The sequence below is a fragment of the Pelodiscus sinensis genome, chromosome 12, assembly GCF_049634645.1.
Source record: "Pelodiscus sinensis isolate JC-2024 chromosome 12, ASM4963464v1, whole genome shotgun sequence".
NCBI lineage: Eukaryota > Metazoa > Chordata > Testudines > Trionychidae > Pelodiscus > Pelodiscus sinensis.
In genome coordinates, this window is record NC_134722.1 from 30,005,001 (window position 1) to 30,021,721 (window position 16,721).

The window sequence follows — 16,721 nt, forward strand, 5'->3', positions numbered from 1 at the left end:
AGTCAGGTAGGATGGAAACACAGAGGTCAGCATCTCCAAAGTTCACCAAGCTGGTGGATTTACGTTAAGCCAGAAACAATTCGGAATAGGCACATATGTAGCATACTGAGGGCCTCATCCTGCTTACCACTGGAAAGAATACCAGAGAACACTGGGTTCTCTCAAAGAAAAAAGTAAAGATGTTTTAAAAAAAAAAAGGAGAGAGGAACTAGGGAAAGAAGCTGGTAGAACAGTAAGGAGAAAGTAACCAGATTAATAATAAACCTGTCCCAACTCTCTTAGAGAGCTGTAAGAAGCCAACAATCTTTTTGTTATTGCTATTAATATGAATTTATTTTTTAATACAGAGGTTGATACTTTATATTCTACTGGAGGAATGCAGTATTACAAAAGTAAAATACCTCCCCTTTACTCAAGACTTTATTACTGCCTGCCTGACAGAAACCAGACAAAGCAATAAAACAAAAGGGGAGGGAGGGGAATGTTAAGCTTTCCATTGATTTAAAAACCTATATTATTTTATGATACTGCTTTACTCTTTGCTAAGGAAACTAACTCTAGACCTGATCAGAGTATCACTTTTCAAATACCTAAATCCCTGTAAAGGTTTAGTGTCTGGCTGTGTGCATTTTGCTCAGTATTAACATGTTCAATGGAGTACTTTGATTTTTTTTTTATCTAGACGCCAGAAGCTGGTGAATATATGCTTCATAGCTTCAGATAAACCTTTTGTTCTTCTGGGGCTGATCAGCTGGTGCGGCAGTGAGAGGGAGAGGAGGAAGGAAATTCACAGGGGCTCCACGGTTTCAAAAAGTCAAATTACCTCTGAGCCATGGCATTGCTGATAATTTAAATGAAAAAATATATATACAGGCTGCACCACACAACATCTCTACTGTTAGGACTTTTAATGAAGCCCCAGTTGTGATGACACTGAAGCAGAGAACGCTACGGTGGGATAATTACTTGGCTCCCTCACAGCTGAGTTTCACAGATGCATTATTAACGGCACATTCCATGCCATAACGAGCACCGAATGTAGGTGGGATTCACAAACCCCGGCATCCGCCATTAGCGGGTTGGCGCAAACACAAATGAGTGTTTTCACAAAAGCATGCAAAGGTTGTGAAATTCCAATGAATTCTTTCACTGGAAAAATAGTTCAAGCTGCCATGACCGGATATGTCACCTCCCATGGCACACTGTGCTCTGAGTGAGGCACCATGGGAAATTATAGAATCAGAATGCATTGATTTTTCTGTAGAAAATACAGGCAGCAGCCCTGATGAAGAATTAAGGAGGAAATGTAATAACCTAATTCTCCTCCAATCTCATTTTCCCCCTTCCTCAGTGTTCCCCACCTTGTTTTTGTTTAACAATTATCCATGTACGCAGAACTGAACTCGGCTTTGATACAAGTGGTTGAAAGGACTCTGGGCTGGATATAACTACACCTGCTTTCATCAGAGCTGATTTTAGCCCACTTTGTGTGAATGTCACCAGCTCAGAGACATACTTGTTTTAAGCTGCCATGTGTTTCATTCTGTTCTTTGTGACATTCACCCTCTAAACATTTTCTTTTAACAGGCTTTCTCCATAAAATCTATTTACAGTATATGTAGTTATTAATAACTCCTCCTCAAGCTATACTCTACATGGCCTGAAAGCTCTAGAGGATAAAGAGGGAATTTTCACAAACACAAATTACAGGAAACACAACATTAATGTCTTCCACTCCCATTAATCTCGGGCAGATTAATCTAGCATCATACCTACACCCTCTTCAGCCCAATAATAATAATAAAAAAAACAAGCAGTTAAAACAATCTTTATGGCCATGCTGCAGAATTTTCTTTTCATTTTCAGAAATCAGCTTGGTGTAAGAAATGCTATGAAATCAGTGGCGGTGCTGGACATTTTTATTTTTTCCTATAAGCTTCCATTTTAAGGTGACCTTTTCTTTTTGTATGTTACCCCAAGTGTTTCTGCGCTCATATGAAATAAGCAGTCTCCCAATAATTAACATCAGAGCTTAATGAAGTCCAGCTGCTGTGATGGCAAACTGAGAGGCCAACCTTTGTAAACTAACTTGGGCTTGTCTAGTTACAGCTACTTTAAATCCACAGCACTCAACTTCTCTTTTTATCTAGTTCTCAAAGATAATTCTTTACCAAATAGGACAAGTCTTCAAGATTAAACATTTAATAACAATGTTTATCTTTGAAACAATATTTCATGATACCAAATCTATAAAGGGTTGGATCAATTTCAATGAATCATGTAAAATTAATACAAATCCAGAGCAGCAAATGAAAACGTGAACCGTTAAAAGACATAAATCTTTAAAAATTCTACAAGTATAGTTCAAAGAAAAAATTGGAAATCGTTTCTTTGGCAAAGTCCATTTTCTCTGAACTAATTTTCTGATAATATGTAAGAAGCACTAAAAAACAATAGTTTATTAAAATAATGCTGTTTGCTAGATAATCCATTATGTTCATAATTATGGTTATTATACTTGGTAAATTTTGTATGAGAATGTCAAAAAAAAGGTCTCCATTATAAGTCATACCACATATCCTTCAGTAACATCAACTCTTTCTACAGAGTCCTCTTTTACACATGTTTTCATGCAATAGTCCTTATGTGCAATTTTTCCATTCACCAACACTGAAAGGTGTCTGATTTAAGTGGCAAGTTTCTAAACACCTCTCAGATCTTCATGGTGGATCCCACCTTCCACATTTCTGCTTTATGCACAAGCACAAAAGTCACACGTATGTCAATGATAAATCCTATGCACTGATGGAGTACAAAATATCAGTCAAGATCTATTATGAAGAATTTAGAACTGTACTTGTGAGAGGAAGCTACAGATATCATAATACGACATTTCAGGGCTTGCCCTGTGAAATTAATCTAAGACAAGATAGATTCTGAATTTAAAGTGAGTTACCTATTCCTGATTAACTCCATGTGTGGAAGCTCTTATTTTAGAAGGAGAGCACCTAATTCTGAACTATCTTAAATGTTTTTATAAAGTAGATTAAACTAACCAGGAACTAGGCATTCATTCTGGAGTAAGAGTGTCCGTGCATGGAGTCATTCAGGAATAGGTAATCAGGCATAACTCTTCATGCAGACAAATCCTTAGATAGCAATTTCATAGGTGACTGGCACTCATGCAACTGAAGCATATATATATATATTCAGTTTTCAAAATCACTGGCAAGCATGACTTCTATCATGATAAACACTAAATGGCCATTATAAAGATATTGGGGGAGAGAATTGGCTAATTTATTTTCGTTTACACTAATTTACACATAGGAAACATATAATCATTGACTAATACTTCCAGCATAATGAAATCAACAAGAGGTCAGTCATGAACTCTGACCAAAACTGCAACACTTATAATAATTTCACTTCTTGAACTAGCAAACTAATATTGCATAGGTATTAAAGTGCTTCCTAGATAATTATGGATGTCAATGCTCTTGAGAATATAATTTAATAACAAAATCATCAGTTTACATGATAACCGTCCTCCAGGGAAAAAATTAGTGTGTGCACCGTAATACTGATTTTTAAACTCAAATTCCTTTGTTTACTTTAACACTAGTTTTGGACCCTTCTGCTACCTAAAAACTCAAAAGGTGTTGCTTTTTTTTTAATTGCATAACACAGCAACATTCTGTAGTATATCAACATTTATCAAGTAGGAAGGTAGCAAAACAGTAAAAGCCAAAAATTAAAGTTTGTTCTACTAAAAATAGTGCACTGATCAGGTTTCATTACTGTATTTCTTTTCTAACGATAATAACATGCACTTATTACAAAGCAGTTCTGATTAAATTTCACAGTGCAGATATTTGGGAGAAGGAACGGGATAGAACAGGAGAATATGTCTGCTTTTATAAATAGGATGCATGACACAATACACCTGTACACACTCCCCATTCCTCATATAACTTCAGGTCTGTATATAAAACAGCCATGGAAATAAATGTTTAAAACCAAACACGTAATTTGGAAACGTCTGTTAACTATGATTATCCTGTCTTAAAAATGAGCATTTTATATTTCTTAGCTCCCTCTTTTGTTCAGTTTTGGTTCTCAAGCTTGCAGTTTTCTGCTCTACACTATTTACTGTACATACTGTAACGCAACCTCACAAAAATTCTACTCACTCATACACCCAGCATGAATAATTTTTAATTGGGAGAATAAAATATCTTTAGTTTGTTCATAAACAACAATGGCCAAAGATAAAGGGCTAAGCAAGTAAATTTTAAAATTTCAAGATGATTTCCCAAGGCTGCTGCAATCCATATAGCTTCTTTTCCAATTACAAAGTTCATCCATATATTAAGCCTGAAACTCATGGGAATCATCTTTTTGAAAACAGAAATGGAGCTGCCAAATTTGGATTCGGTTCCCGTTTTTTAAACTTTCCATTTTCCCAAATTGTGGTGTTCACATTTGTTTTAAGAGTCAACAACAAAATGAGAGCCTGAGTTTGGATTCCATTTCTCTACAAAATTTGTTGCAGTTTAGAGCTAAAGGGAAGTTTGGAGCCCATCTTCACTCCACAAAGAGATGGTGACATTTTGGATTTGTTTTTGCCCTCCCAAAAGTTTACTTTTTATATACAATGGGTGATTGGTCTTATGATATGCATTAGATGCTCCATTAAAGGATGTGGAAACCTTTCTAGAAAAAAATATTTTTCTTCATGGTAAAATAGGAAGGCAAAGTGCTACACACTAAGAATTATTAACATGTTAAAGATTTTAATAGGCAAGATCATGGAAGTCTGAAAGCATGGTTCATTTATGCGATATATTTATGTATACAAGCCCATTAGGGTCTATACAGCTTTTTAACATTATCATGCATAAATATATAGTCACCGTACATAAATGTATACACATAGTAAATGCATGCTAATAACCTTTTGAATTAAACATGTTATAAATCTGGTGCAGTCAAGATGAAGCAATAAATCTAAAAACTCCAATATTCTTTATTGTATTAGAGTATTTTACATATACACATTTATAGAAAGATTAATAACAATATTTATAGTTTTATCATCTTAAACTTTAATTTTGTTAGTAATATAGATGGATTTTACTTTTATGGGAGTTATTTAATTCTCCAAAGGCAAGATCATGTTTTTCTATTAAAAGGAAGAGAGACATACTTCTCCTTAGTCCTTAGAGTGCTAGCCTTCACGTGCTGCAGGATGTTGTGTGTCAATTTTTATACACACCAATTTCTTATTTGATAGTTCAAGGTGAGTACTCCAGCTGGTAACAGTTACTTTATTAATACCCCCAAACATCTCCAAATATTGTGCATGAAAAATGGCACATACAACTTTTCTTGTGTTCACTTTATAGACAGGAAAATACTAATTGTGTTTTTAAAATCTCCATAGTATTTTGTCAATATTTTTATTACAGCAGAGCGTGTATAAATATTTTATTGTAAACCAAGGGCCTAAAATAAACAGTTTAGTAAATAGTTATTACATTACAAGGAAAAACATCTGTGGAAACTGTTTTCCATGTAATTATTCTTGCTATTTTACATTAGCGCTCAACGTGAGTTTCTTTGGCTCTAATGTTTCACTTATTCTAAATCTTCCTTCTTGTTGCTATTATTAAAATCTTTAAAAGGTGCCAAATCTTAAATGAAGAAAAAAATGATTCGCTAGAAATTATTCATATCACAGTGAGCCTCTACTAAACCTGGCAGGGGTGCAATATTTTCGGTGAAATTAACATAAAATATACAACTGCAAATTATCCAGGAAATAGCTATGTTCTTTACAGCACACATTTACATTGGGGGGGGGAAGGGGAGAATGTTCTGCTTATCTGTCAAGCACAAAGCGAAAACCAGTCTCTTCCAAAGCTAGCTTTAAAGGGAAAATAATAGATCTGCATAGGGAACATGGTCCTTAAAGAGGATATAACAAATAGCTGGTTGGCAAAATCATCCTCATAAAATTACTGGAAAAAATAAACCCTGGACATTTCTACTGCTGAATGCTAGCAATCCCATTTTTAAATTTCTCTTCTTGATACACTGAATCCATTTCTTCTGTTAGGCCTGAGCCCTTTCTGCTAAAACACAAGAAAAATTGTAATACTGTATAAAATGCAAATCTTGCTGTAAATATTTTATAAAATTGTTGCATATATCCCAAAAGCTATAGGTCTTAATTGAGAGCAGGCTATTTTGCCAGTCAATATATGGAAATGTAAAATGCTAATTCATGTTTTTCTACTTGTGAAAAGCCCTGGAGAACAGCAAAACCACAAATGCACTCACTTTAGTATTATACATATAATTTGGCTCCCTCTTTACAATCTCCACTGTCCTGGCTTTTATCTCCCAATGGCTGCAGAGGAAGAATCACAGAATCACTTTTACATCATCTGCACAGGAAGTCAACCCCCATGCTCTGCCAGCTTGGCAAAAGAGCAAGAAGCTGAGCTAACTAATACTGCAAACAGGTACTGAAACAAGGCATTCCAGACCTCTTACACAATAAACAAGCCCTAAATGCCATTAAATGTGATTGGAGAGGAACAGCATGTGAACAGTGTTTCACGAGTGAGAACTAACTTAAATTAACAGCTGCCCAGACAGAAGGCATAGAGGCAGATATGAAATCCAGTGCAGCCCAGTGCACACACCTGCAAATATTAGAAGTCTCAAGATTTTTTGCTGAAGTGTTCTTAGCACATTTAGCTTTTGGTTTTTAGAACACCTGATGACTGTTTCACTAAAGCTTAAGACTCCTGTACTTGGTATCATGAGAAAATCTGACTACAAGCTGAAACTCCATAAACCGGAACTCTCTGGTTTGGCAACTTCAGATCACAGATGTTCCAGGAGGGCTGGTGGTTGGGTTCCCTGCAGCTGAGCTGCCCAGCTCCCTGCAGCTGGGTTGCCAAGTGGGGCTGGATGCCTAGCGTGCCGCAGTTGGGCTTCTTGGCAGGGCTGAGAGCCCAGTGCACTGGGAGCTGGGCTGAAGCTGGGCTGCCCGACGTAGCAGGGAAGGGGGAAGTGGGACTGGCAAGGCAGCGTGGGACTGGTAGTGGGGAGCCACCTGGGAAGCCAGTGGTCAGTCCAGGTCTAAGGGTGGGGGTGCCGGTAGCAAAGGACCTCCCCTAGTCCAGCAAAATTCCTCATCCAGGACCGGTCAGTTCCCAAGGGTGTCAGACCAGGGAGGTTCAATCTATAGACGTTAATTTGATCTGATTAAATATATTGTCACCAGTATTACACTTTATTCACTTGTGCGCACAGTTACTTGGTGCGGGAAGGAATGGGAAGAGTATAGTCTTGTGTCTACTTTAAATGAAACCATCAAGCCATTACATTTTAAACTCTCAATTTGTAGCTGAGAATGGCTCTAGAGACTGAAAATAACAACTTTCCCCAACAGTTTTAAGGGTCCCTTTTCCCATTAGCTTTTTAAAAATCCTTGGAAGAGAGCTGAAGTAAACATGGTGGCTTTGTTTAACCTCAACAGTGCCAGATTAGCGTCAATTCTGGCCTTAAACGCTATGACAAAATGCTGTTTGGCAGTATTAAAAAAACATCATTTACTCTCTGGCTGTATCTAGACTGCATCCCTTTTCCGTAAAAGGGATGCAAGCAAATTAGACATATCGCAATTGCAAATGAAGCGGGGATTTAAATCTCCCCCGCTTCATTAGCATAAAAATGGCTGCCGCTTTTTTCTGGCTCGGAGCTTTGCCGGAAAAAAGCGCCAGTCTAGACGCGGATCTTTTGGAAAATAAAGCCTTTTCCGAAAGATCCCTTATCCCTCTTAAAATATCCTGCTCTGGCAAAGCCTCAGAAGCGCGGGAACCCGCCGCTGCTGCAGCTTCAGTCCCGGTGCCCCTGGTCTGCTGGAGACGGTCTCCAGCAGACCAGGGGCACCGGGAGCAGCTTACGAACGGGGCTTTCTCACCCCGGAGCTGGCAGGCAGCAATCCGCCACCTCGACCTCCGGGGCGAGAAAGCCCCGTTCGTAAGCTGCTCCCGGTGCTGCGGCTTCAGTCCCGGTGCAAGTACATTTAAAGAAGGTACAAGTACATTTAAAACAAGATAGTTTCATTTTTGTTTAAAGCCATCATCTAATCTATTTCACCTTTTGGTTCTGACATATACTCGTGTAATTCTTTTTATACCTTTTTCCTATAAATGGGAACATATCTATTCACATTAGGTTTTTAAGAGATTTATTTTTTGCCAGTCTCATATTTTGGGTGCAAGATCCTAATCCGATCATGACAAAATTCCTATGCATATTTTTATCACTTTACCTAGATTTAAACATTTTACAAACTAGAAGATTTTACCCAATACTACTTGGGTCCTTGAGGGCAGGGAGGCACGAGGTGTTGAGGGTGAAGGAATCAGGGCAGGGGAAGGAGGCTGCAGGGGTCAGTGGGAAGGGGCGGCTGCTGGCTGCTCCACAACAGCAGGGGCTGCGTGGCCTGTGGCACCGGGGGGTTAGGGAGAAGCATTTGGCCCAGCTGCCACTTGGGGACAGGGCTATTCGAGTGGCAGGGACCTCACTTTTGGGCCAGCTGAGCAGCAGGGGATGCATTACAGATCTCCATAGCTGTCAGGGAGGTGGACATTGTGCAATATAACTCTCCCTGCTATCACAGCTTTCCCTTTCTGTTTGATGAAAAACAATCACATTCCACATACATCCCATTGTCTTGGCACAACCAAACCCTTACTTTGCTTTAAGTTAGGATAAGGGAAAGCTGCAAACCATATTTGGTGGCTTAGTTCTTACCATTTAGGAGGCATTCTTGAACAAACAGACTCACAAATGCTCTCAAATATATAGTATATATCGCTATACCACGTCATAGAATATTAGCCATCTACATTTGGCTACAAATTTGTTCAGTGCTGTCTAGTTACCGATCACTGCATGATCTTTCATCACTTGATTTTTTGTTGCAAACCTTTCTCTCGATATACGTCATAGATGCAGAGTTAGAAAATGATAGTCCATATCCCCATAAAGTGAAGAAATCATATGAGCAATTGGGTGAGTAAAACAAGCTGAAATAAATTACATGTTGTTGATACTAGCTGACGCGGATCCACTATCACATGTAATGAAACTGCATTTGGTTGTTCTGCAGTAAAACCTAAAGTTAATAGTATTATTCTTGCATAACTGAATGAAAACTAACAATGTTTATTATTGTACAACAATTAGTTTTAGGGCTATACAACAACATTATAGTCAATAATTTCAGAGGGGTAGCTGTGTTAGTCTGTAACTGAAAACATTTAAAAAAAATAACGAATAGTCTTGCAGTACCTTGGAGACTAACAAAAAATGTAGATGGTATCATGAGCTTTTGTTGGCACAACCATTTCTTCAAATGAACAAGGTATTGATTTTATTCTTTGATAGGTATGGATGACGATTCACAAGACAACTGTGTATCTAAGGCAGGTTTCATCTCTGGGTATGGTTATATTCACTATAGAACAGGGTTGAGGAACCTTTTTCGGGCTGGGGGCCACTGACCCACATAAAAATCAGTCGGGGCCCCACAAAAGTAAGAAGAAAAAAAAATCCCCTCACTAGTGTTGACAGATGGTTTCTGAAAAAATACCGAAAAAAAAATGGACCCTGAGAGTTGTTAAGCAAACAAGCCCCCAAAACCAAAAAACATTATGGCCCCTTTAAAAAATGGTTAGTAGGCTTTTTGGCCCTAACAGGCTGCTGGCAGCTGCCCGCCATCTTGCTTCCCTGTGCTGGCCCAGACAGCTCCCCTGCGGAACCTGGTAAGCACTCTGTATAAAGCCGGACAGCCCGGGATTTTCACCTCCTGGCTGGGAAAAAAAAATCAGAAAGTACCGGACATTTTAGGTGTCCGGTATTTTCTGATTTTTTGTTTACCAGACAGGAGGCGAAAATACCAAACTGTCTGGTTCAATACCAGACACCTGGCAACCCTACCCCTTCTATCTTCACACACCAGAGCCTAGGGGGGGCGCAGCCTAGTAGATTTTGTGCTCTCCAGTCCCAGAGAAGGTAGCAGGGTGCGGGGAACCTGTTTACACACACACAAAGTTCAGCGTATACTTTGTTTCCTACCTGCAATAACATTTTTCATAGTCCTCCTCTCCACCAATGCAGGAGCTGGAAAAGAAGGTAACGTCTCACCATATGAGGTTTGTGCTGCACCTACAGGAAACAGGAGGTAAAAGACTCAACTCTTCCCCATGAGGTCAGCACCTCATTTACCCCCAGTGCATGGGTTAATTCCAACATAACAAAATAAAGAGGAAAGAAATTCAGGGGAGAAGAAGAAAGTGTGTTGGTGAAGAGGACGACTATGGAAAACACCATTACTAGTCTGTAATTATTCTTTTTCATACCTCCCCTCTTCACCAATATAGGAGTTGGAAAAGAAGTTCAGTCCTCACCATATAGGAGTGTAATTGACAACAGATGTAGGCAATAGCCCCTTACCTTAAAATGACTATAGTATCTAACAGATCCTATGACTGAAAGTGCATTTGCTGCAGAAGTTTATGGCAGGTAGGAAAAATGTGCAGGTTTGATCCAATTTTCCAGAACATATATTCCATCTGAAAATTGCTTACATCTCCCCGCAGAATACATATTCATGCAGTAGGGAGAGACTCAAGATCCTGCAGTTCAAAATATTCTCATGTAGGCGTGGATCCATCTGGGAACTGTAGTATTTGGATGCAATGTGTTTTCCTTCACCAATAAAACAGGGTAAATAATGATTTTTAGTTGTAAAAAAGGCGCCATTTTTCCAAGATAATTGTCAATGTCTTGCCTGACATTCAAAGAATGAATAATGTTAATTGATTACAACAGACCAACAAGAGTTACTGGTTCATTTAAGGAAGAAAGAAAGGAAATGTTTTGGACTTGATCATTGCCGACTTCTTGTAGCTACCACTAAAGTTAGTGGATGCACGTACTTAGAATCACTGAAGCTCAGAGTTTTTATTCGTAAGAATGGGACTTAGATTTACTTTTCTAGTACTGAGCACTCTCTACCCACTGTCTAATGACAGGGTGCACTGGAACGGTGTCCGTCCCTCCTCAAATAGATAAAATAAATGGTGCATGGATCTTCTATAACCTTGGTCAAAGATGTTACATCTTTACCATGTATGTACTTCTCTCTCTCTCTCACACACACACACGCACGCGCACGCTTTGTTTTTAGGTGAGCCCAGATATCTTGCTAACGAGAAACATAGACCTGGTAGTTGATAAGAATTGTTTGACAGGACTTGGAAGAAGGACATCTTCTTTCTCCACGAAAAAGCATTAGCTGTCTGTTAACAAGCAATTTGCTGTTAAAACGTCATAAACATCTAGATTTCAAGGCAGAACTGGTACAAAGCTACAGTGAGAAAGAAGATTCAAAACAGTACATGGAATTACAGTATAAACAGTATACAGTATAAACAACCTGCAGATGTGATGGTATACAATTAGCCTTTACAATCTTCTCTATCAGTTCAGTGGTTATATAATATATAATCTCACGGAAAGAGGTTATCCTGTTTGACTAGATCATACTTGCTCATGTGTGGGTAGTGGTAGCATGAACTGTTAAAGGGAACCTAATGTTGAGTTTTAGGTTGTTGGATTATTCATCCAGTTGATGGATGCTATTTTTAATTCTTAATTTCTTCACTGCTTAAAGATAAAGAAGTCTAATTCAGTTTTAATCTAATCTAAAAAATGGTTCTTTTCAGCATCTTTATCCAAAAGTGATAAAGAGTCTATAAGCTTTCTTAATAAAATATTTTTCATATAGTTTTCTAAGAGAAAACATATAACTTCAAATGAAATCTTTCATGACAAGGGAAATCAAATTTCTCATATATGCTATGCTGTCAAATGCCAGGCTTTAAAGAAATTATTTTGGTACTGCTAAGGGCCTCAATTATTTAGTAATTTTATTAATTTCTTAAGTAAGCAATGGTGCCATTGAAAACAGAACTCTATAATGAAAAGAAGCAGGATTTAAGTGCAAGGATATAAATTCTTCTGCAGAAATGAAAGTTATGGACAAATTCATGTAAAGAGCAAAAAAGATATCTTTACAGCATCACTCTAGAAGTCTGAAGCTTTGTTTATAGGAAGATTCTGATTCTTTGTTTTTTATAATCAGGAGAAAAGACTGAAAGGTCTGATGGAAAATGTAAGTGCTGACCTTTATAGTAGGAAAAAGTTGAGTCATTTTGTCACCTGTAGGTAGAATCAAAATTCTATATGGTGAGATCTTACCTTCTTTTCCAGCTTCAATGTTGGTGAAGAGGGGCTCTGTGAAGAATGAGAGCACTGATATTCATAGGTATGTGCCCACATATAAACAAATTATCTAACAAACAGGCAGAGAATATCTCTGCAGACTGCTAAATACAATTCTGTTTTTATTTGGCTGTGTGTTTGTTTGTATGTTTGTTTTTGAAAATACAATAATTATCAAAGTTAACAATATCACTAAAGTGAAGAACAAGTTGCAGCAGCAAAATATCACAGCTTACACAAACCAAAGTTTACTGGGAAGAGTAATTTTTGCCACACTAGTTAACAGATGTTGAAAAGCTGTGAATTGATTAAGATGCTTGCTAATGATAACTTTTAAGAAACATCAGACTTAACATTCAGACTGATTACAGAAAAGGTGTTTTATCAACTGAATAAATATGAAACTACCAGGAAAATGTTTAAATGAATTTAATCATAACTGCATAAAAAAACTGAGTTGAAGGGCCAAAAGGAATCTTAACATAGTTAAGAGAGAATGAAAACAACATAAAGCCATGTTTACAGACGATGATGCATGTATCATGCAAAACAGGAATGTTGTCATAACAGCTATAAAAATGTCAGTGAAAACTCAACTACTATTATGCAAGGTTTAAATGAAATGAAAAAATGCAAAGGGAAAATGTGAATGAATACATTAGAGGAAATGCTATTTCTTTTCTGGTAGATAAACAAGCAAAATAAAATACATTTTCACAAAATAGAGTAATTTCTAGAAACAAATATGCATAGATAACAATTCTAAAAGACTACAGCTACACTGTATATCTGGATGACAAAGTTATTAATATTTCAAGCAACAGATTTTCCATCTGTCAGAAAGAAAGGGAGGGCTAAAATATACAATTACAAATATCATTTTAGCTTAGGAAGCCAACTAGATACTGGATTCTCTTAGGGCCCAACATTTTTCCTACTAAAGACAAGGGGAGTTTTTCCATTGACTACAATGATTATAGGCTCTGGCCTTGAATGAAACTATACTATTACTGTTAATTGTTTAATTATCATCAGTGTACATTTGCAATGCTATATCCTCCTCGTTACAAGTATATATGTTCCACGTACGTTATTTAAGAATATATAAATCATTATTTATTATTATTAACAATAAAAAAGAACTAATGTAAAACTCAGAACAAGCACTTTAGGTTGGACTATTACATTTAGGTAAACATCTATAATACATATTTCCTTTTAAGACCCTCAGTCCTGTAACAAATTCCATGCAGACAGATGTGCACAGGCATAGAGTCCCACTGACACAACAGTATTTCACACCCACTCAGAGTTTTATTTATATAGGCAGAGTGCAACTGAGAATCAAAGCCCAAATAGCATTTCTAAACAGAATGCATGTCATTCACATATAAAATGGTGTATAGCTGGGTTTTTTTCTTTCTAAAATCAAATTCGAAAGGTAGATGGCTATCTTAACATGTGATTCTGATACTTATGATTAATGAAAAGAAATCTATGAAGAATTACATATTCAAAGCAAATATTGCAATAATGTATAATGGTTATACTTTCAACTGTGCATTAAAAGAGCAACACTTAAAATATGCTTTAAAATACGGATGTTTTTACAAATACATTTTGAATTCTTAACATATTCATAAATAATGCACATATTCAACTGTTAAGTCCAGAAATATGTTATTGTTGTTAATTTGCATTTAATGCTTCAAAAACAATTTGGCACATTTTTTATTTGCCTCAGCACTTGAAAGCTATTAAAGACACTGTGTTCCAATGTCATCAGCATTGCTACCATATACTTGAACTCGGCGCTGGGCTATACACTTGTGTCAGTATATCTACATCACTCACAAGTGTGGAAAACCATACTCTTGAGTGATGCCGTTATGCCAGCCTAACACCAACACCTGGTGTAAATGGGCAGGCTTCTCCCTTCTACATAACCACCACTTCTTGGGGAAAGGGAATCCCTACACTAATGGGAGAAGCTCTCCTTTCATTGAAGGTAGTGTCTTCACTAAGCATTGCAGCTGTGCCTCTACAGCATTGTAAGTGTAAACAAGACCCGATAGTTGGCCAAGAATTAAACAGTTTTGTCTCACTCATTTGACACAATGTCATGACTGGATGGAAATTATTTTTTTTAACCAAGAAGTGCCTTCACGATTTTTTTAAATTTAAATAACTGAGAATTCAAGCAGCATGTTTAACTAACTGTACATAAGAAAAAATAGAATATTTAAAAAGAAGGTCTTCCTTTAATACTTCTTTAATAATTATTTTACTAAGCTCCCTATTTTGAAATGCGCTGACTCAGCTCTCAGGTAAATGAGAATTGTTAGGACTTAGCATTCCAAGGATCAAGCCCTAAATACAGAAATGTTTTTGTATCCTAGAAGGAGATGCTCATGGTAAATACTTCCACCTTTGCATATGCGATTTGTAAAGTATGGTAAACTCCACCCATGGATCCATTTCATTACAACAAAATGAATGCATATACTCAGGTAGCCCGATGATGGGAAACACTATTAAACCATAAGGTAGCTTTACATACACATAAGTATGTTGATAGGACAGTTATGTAATTAGCTGCATCAATGAAAATGTAACAAAAAAATTCAAGTCCCATTCTGACTGTGAAATCTTTTAACTGCTCTCTTGATGTTATCTCTGTGATTTGGTTGCCTACCCATTAGTAGCTTTTTTAACGTGAAAACAATTTTCTACACCATTATCTTTTAAAAGTGTATCATCTTAGTTCTTTGGGTTTGGCCTAAAATATGTTACACTAATTATTATTATTTTTGGTCATGGTTTTATTTAGAATATTTGTCAATTTACACACACCAAAAAAAAAAAAAAAAAAAAAAAAAAAAAGAAGAAGAAATGCATTCTGCATGTGTTTATGATTCTGGCAAAACAATTCCACAAGTTGAAACACAATATTCAGGAGGAATCGATGGTAGTTGGTCACATATTATGGTTATACAGATGTTTGTGATCCTATGTTACACAAGTCAAAAATATCATTAAAACACACTACAACTCATTCCTCAGCAACATACTTTTGTTTTTGCATTGACATTTCTTTTCTCCCCTTCATGATTACTATCAGGCCCAATGGTAGTTCCCCATCATATAAGCTAGAGACTGCTAAGTCTATATAGCAGTCCAAGATTCAGACCACAGATGTATTTAATACAACTGTTGCTGTTGTCCCCTACAGCTGTAAAATGAATAAACCAGGGCTCCTGCTTTATGTATTTCCCAACACAAATTTAGTGCAGGTTCTGGAGTCCATCCTAGTTTATAATAATCTGCCCATTTTCGCATTCCATGGCTCTCAGAAATAGTTTGCCAGAAGACCATCATACACAGATTGGGGAGAGAAGCTGGAAAGCATATACAGAGATGATTGGTCTGTATATTTGTGTGTGTACGTATAAAAAATTAATAAGGATGTTCATTTTGTTGACTGGACAGTTAATCTTAGAGTAGTAAAAATTCAAGTATATAAGTACATACAGCTGGAGGAGCTGTTGAGCCCCTTCTAAGGTGTGTCCCACTCTGTGTATGGTGACTTCCAAACAGTTAGATGAAATTACTACCTCAAATTACTTAAACTGACCTTCTCACAAAACTCTAGGGGGTGGAATACTAGGCCACAAACACAACACAAAGACCTATCAGTGGCCACATTACTGAATATGCACATGTCCTATTGCTCCTTCAGTCATAGGAGAAAGATCTAATAAGAGCTTTCCATGATTTTTGCTATTGCCATGGATGTTCAGCTCCCTTGCCTGTGAAGCCAGTTGCTTACCATGCCCATCCTCCAAGGCATCTAACAGAGACTGAACATCAGAGGCAGTGGTAGGAGAGGGAATGGGGGAAAACACTTGAAACATGGCTAGGTCAGCACAATAGCAGGTGTGGAGTACAGAGACTGCAAAAACTACAGACATTTTTTGATATACTCCTGGGTAGACTCCCCAGTGCTAGAAAATGTTTCAAAGTGGGATCCCCTTTCTGTGTGGAAATGTTTTAAAGGAGCCCCAATCAGTGGAATGTTTCAAAGACCTTCTGATCATGTTTCTGAATAGGTCCCTTTCTGACTAATCATGACTAAAGGGGTCTGGCTCTGTTGCTAAAACCTTCCTACAGCTTCTAGCTTAAAATAAAACAAGACATTTATCATATACCTACTCCAAGGATGTATCTAGTCTGTTCAGTCTCCAGGGCTTCTGCATGGGACTCAATGTGCTTCTGTGGATTTATACAGGATATGAAGGGCTGGTGTGCAGAAGGGTAATTTTTCAAAGCAGTGTGTGGGAGCAGCA

At 37.3% G+C, this 16,721-nt stretch overlaps 1 protein-coding gene across 7 annotated transcripts in view; it reads right to left on the bottom strand.

Annotated features, from left to right (window-relative positions):
* ZNF423 (zinc finger protein 423) overlaps positions 1 to 16,721 on the bottom strand; it is a 375,707-nt gene that overhangs the window by 91,419 nt on the left and 267,567 nt on the right. For 4 of the 7 annotated variants that reach the window (XM_075940233.1, XM_075940232.1, XM_075940234.1 and 1 more), the window contains one exon: positions 10,165 to 10,254. The exons of the other annotated variants lie outside the window; for them this stretch is intronic. In XM_075940233.1, the coding sequence (XP_075796348.1) occupies positions 10,165 to 10,254 (90 nt within the window). The remainder of the gene's footprint in view (positions 1 to 10,164; positions 10,255 to 16,721) is intronic. 7 annotated transcript variants of the gene reach the window in all.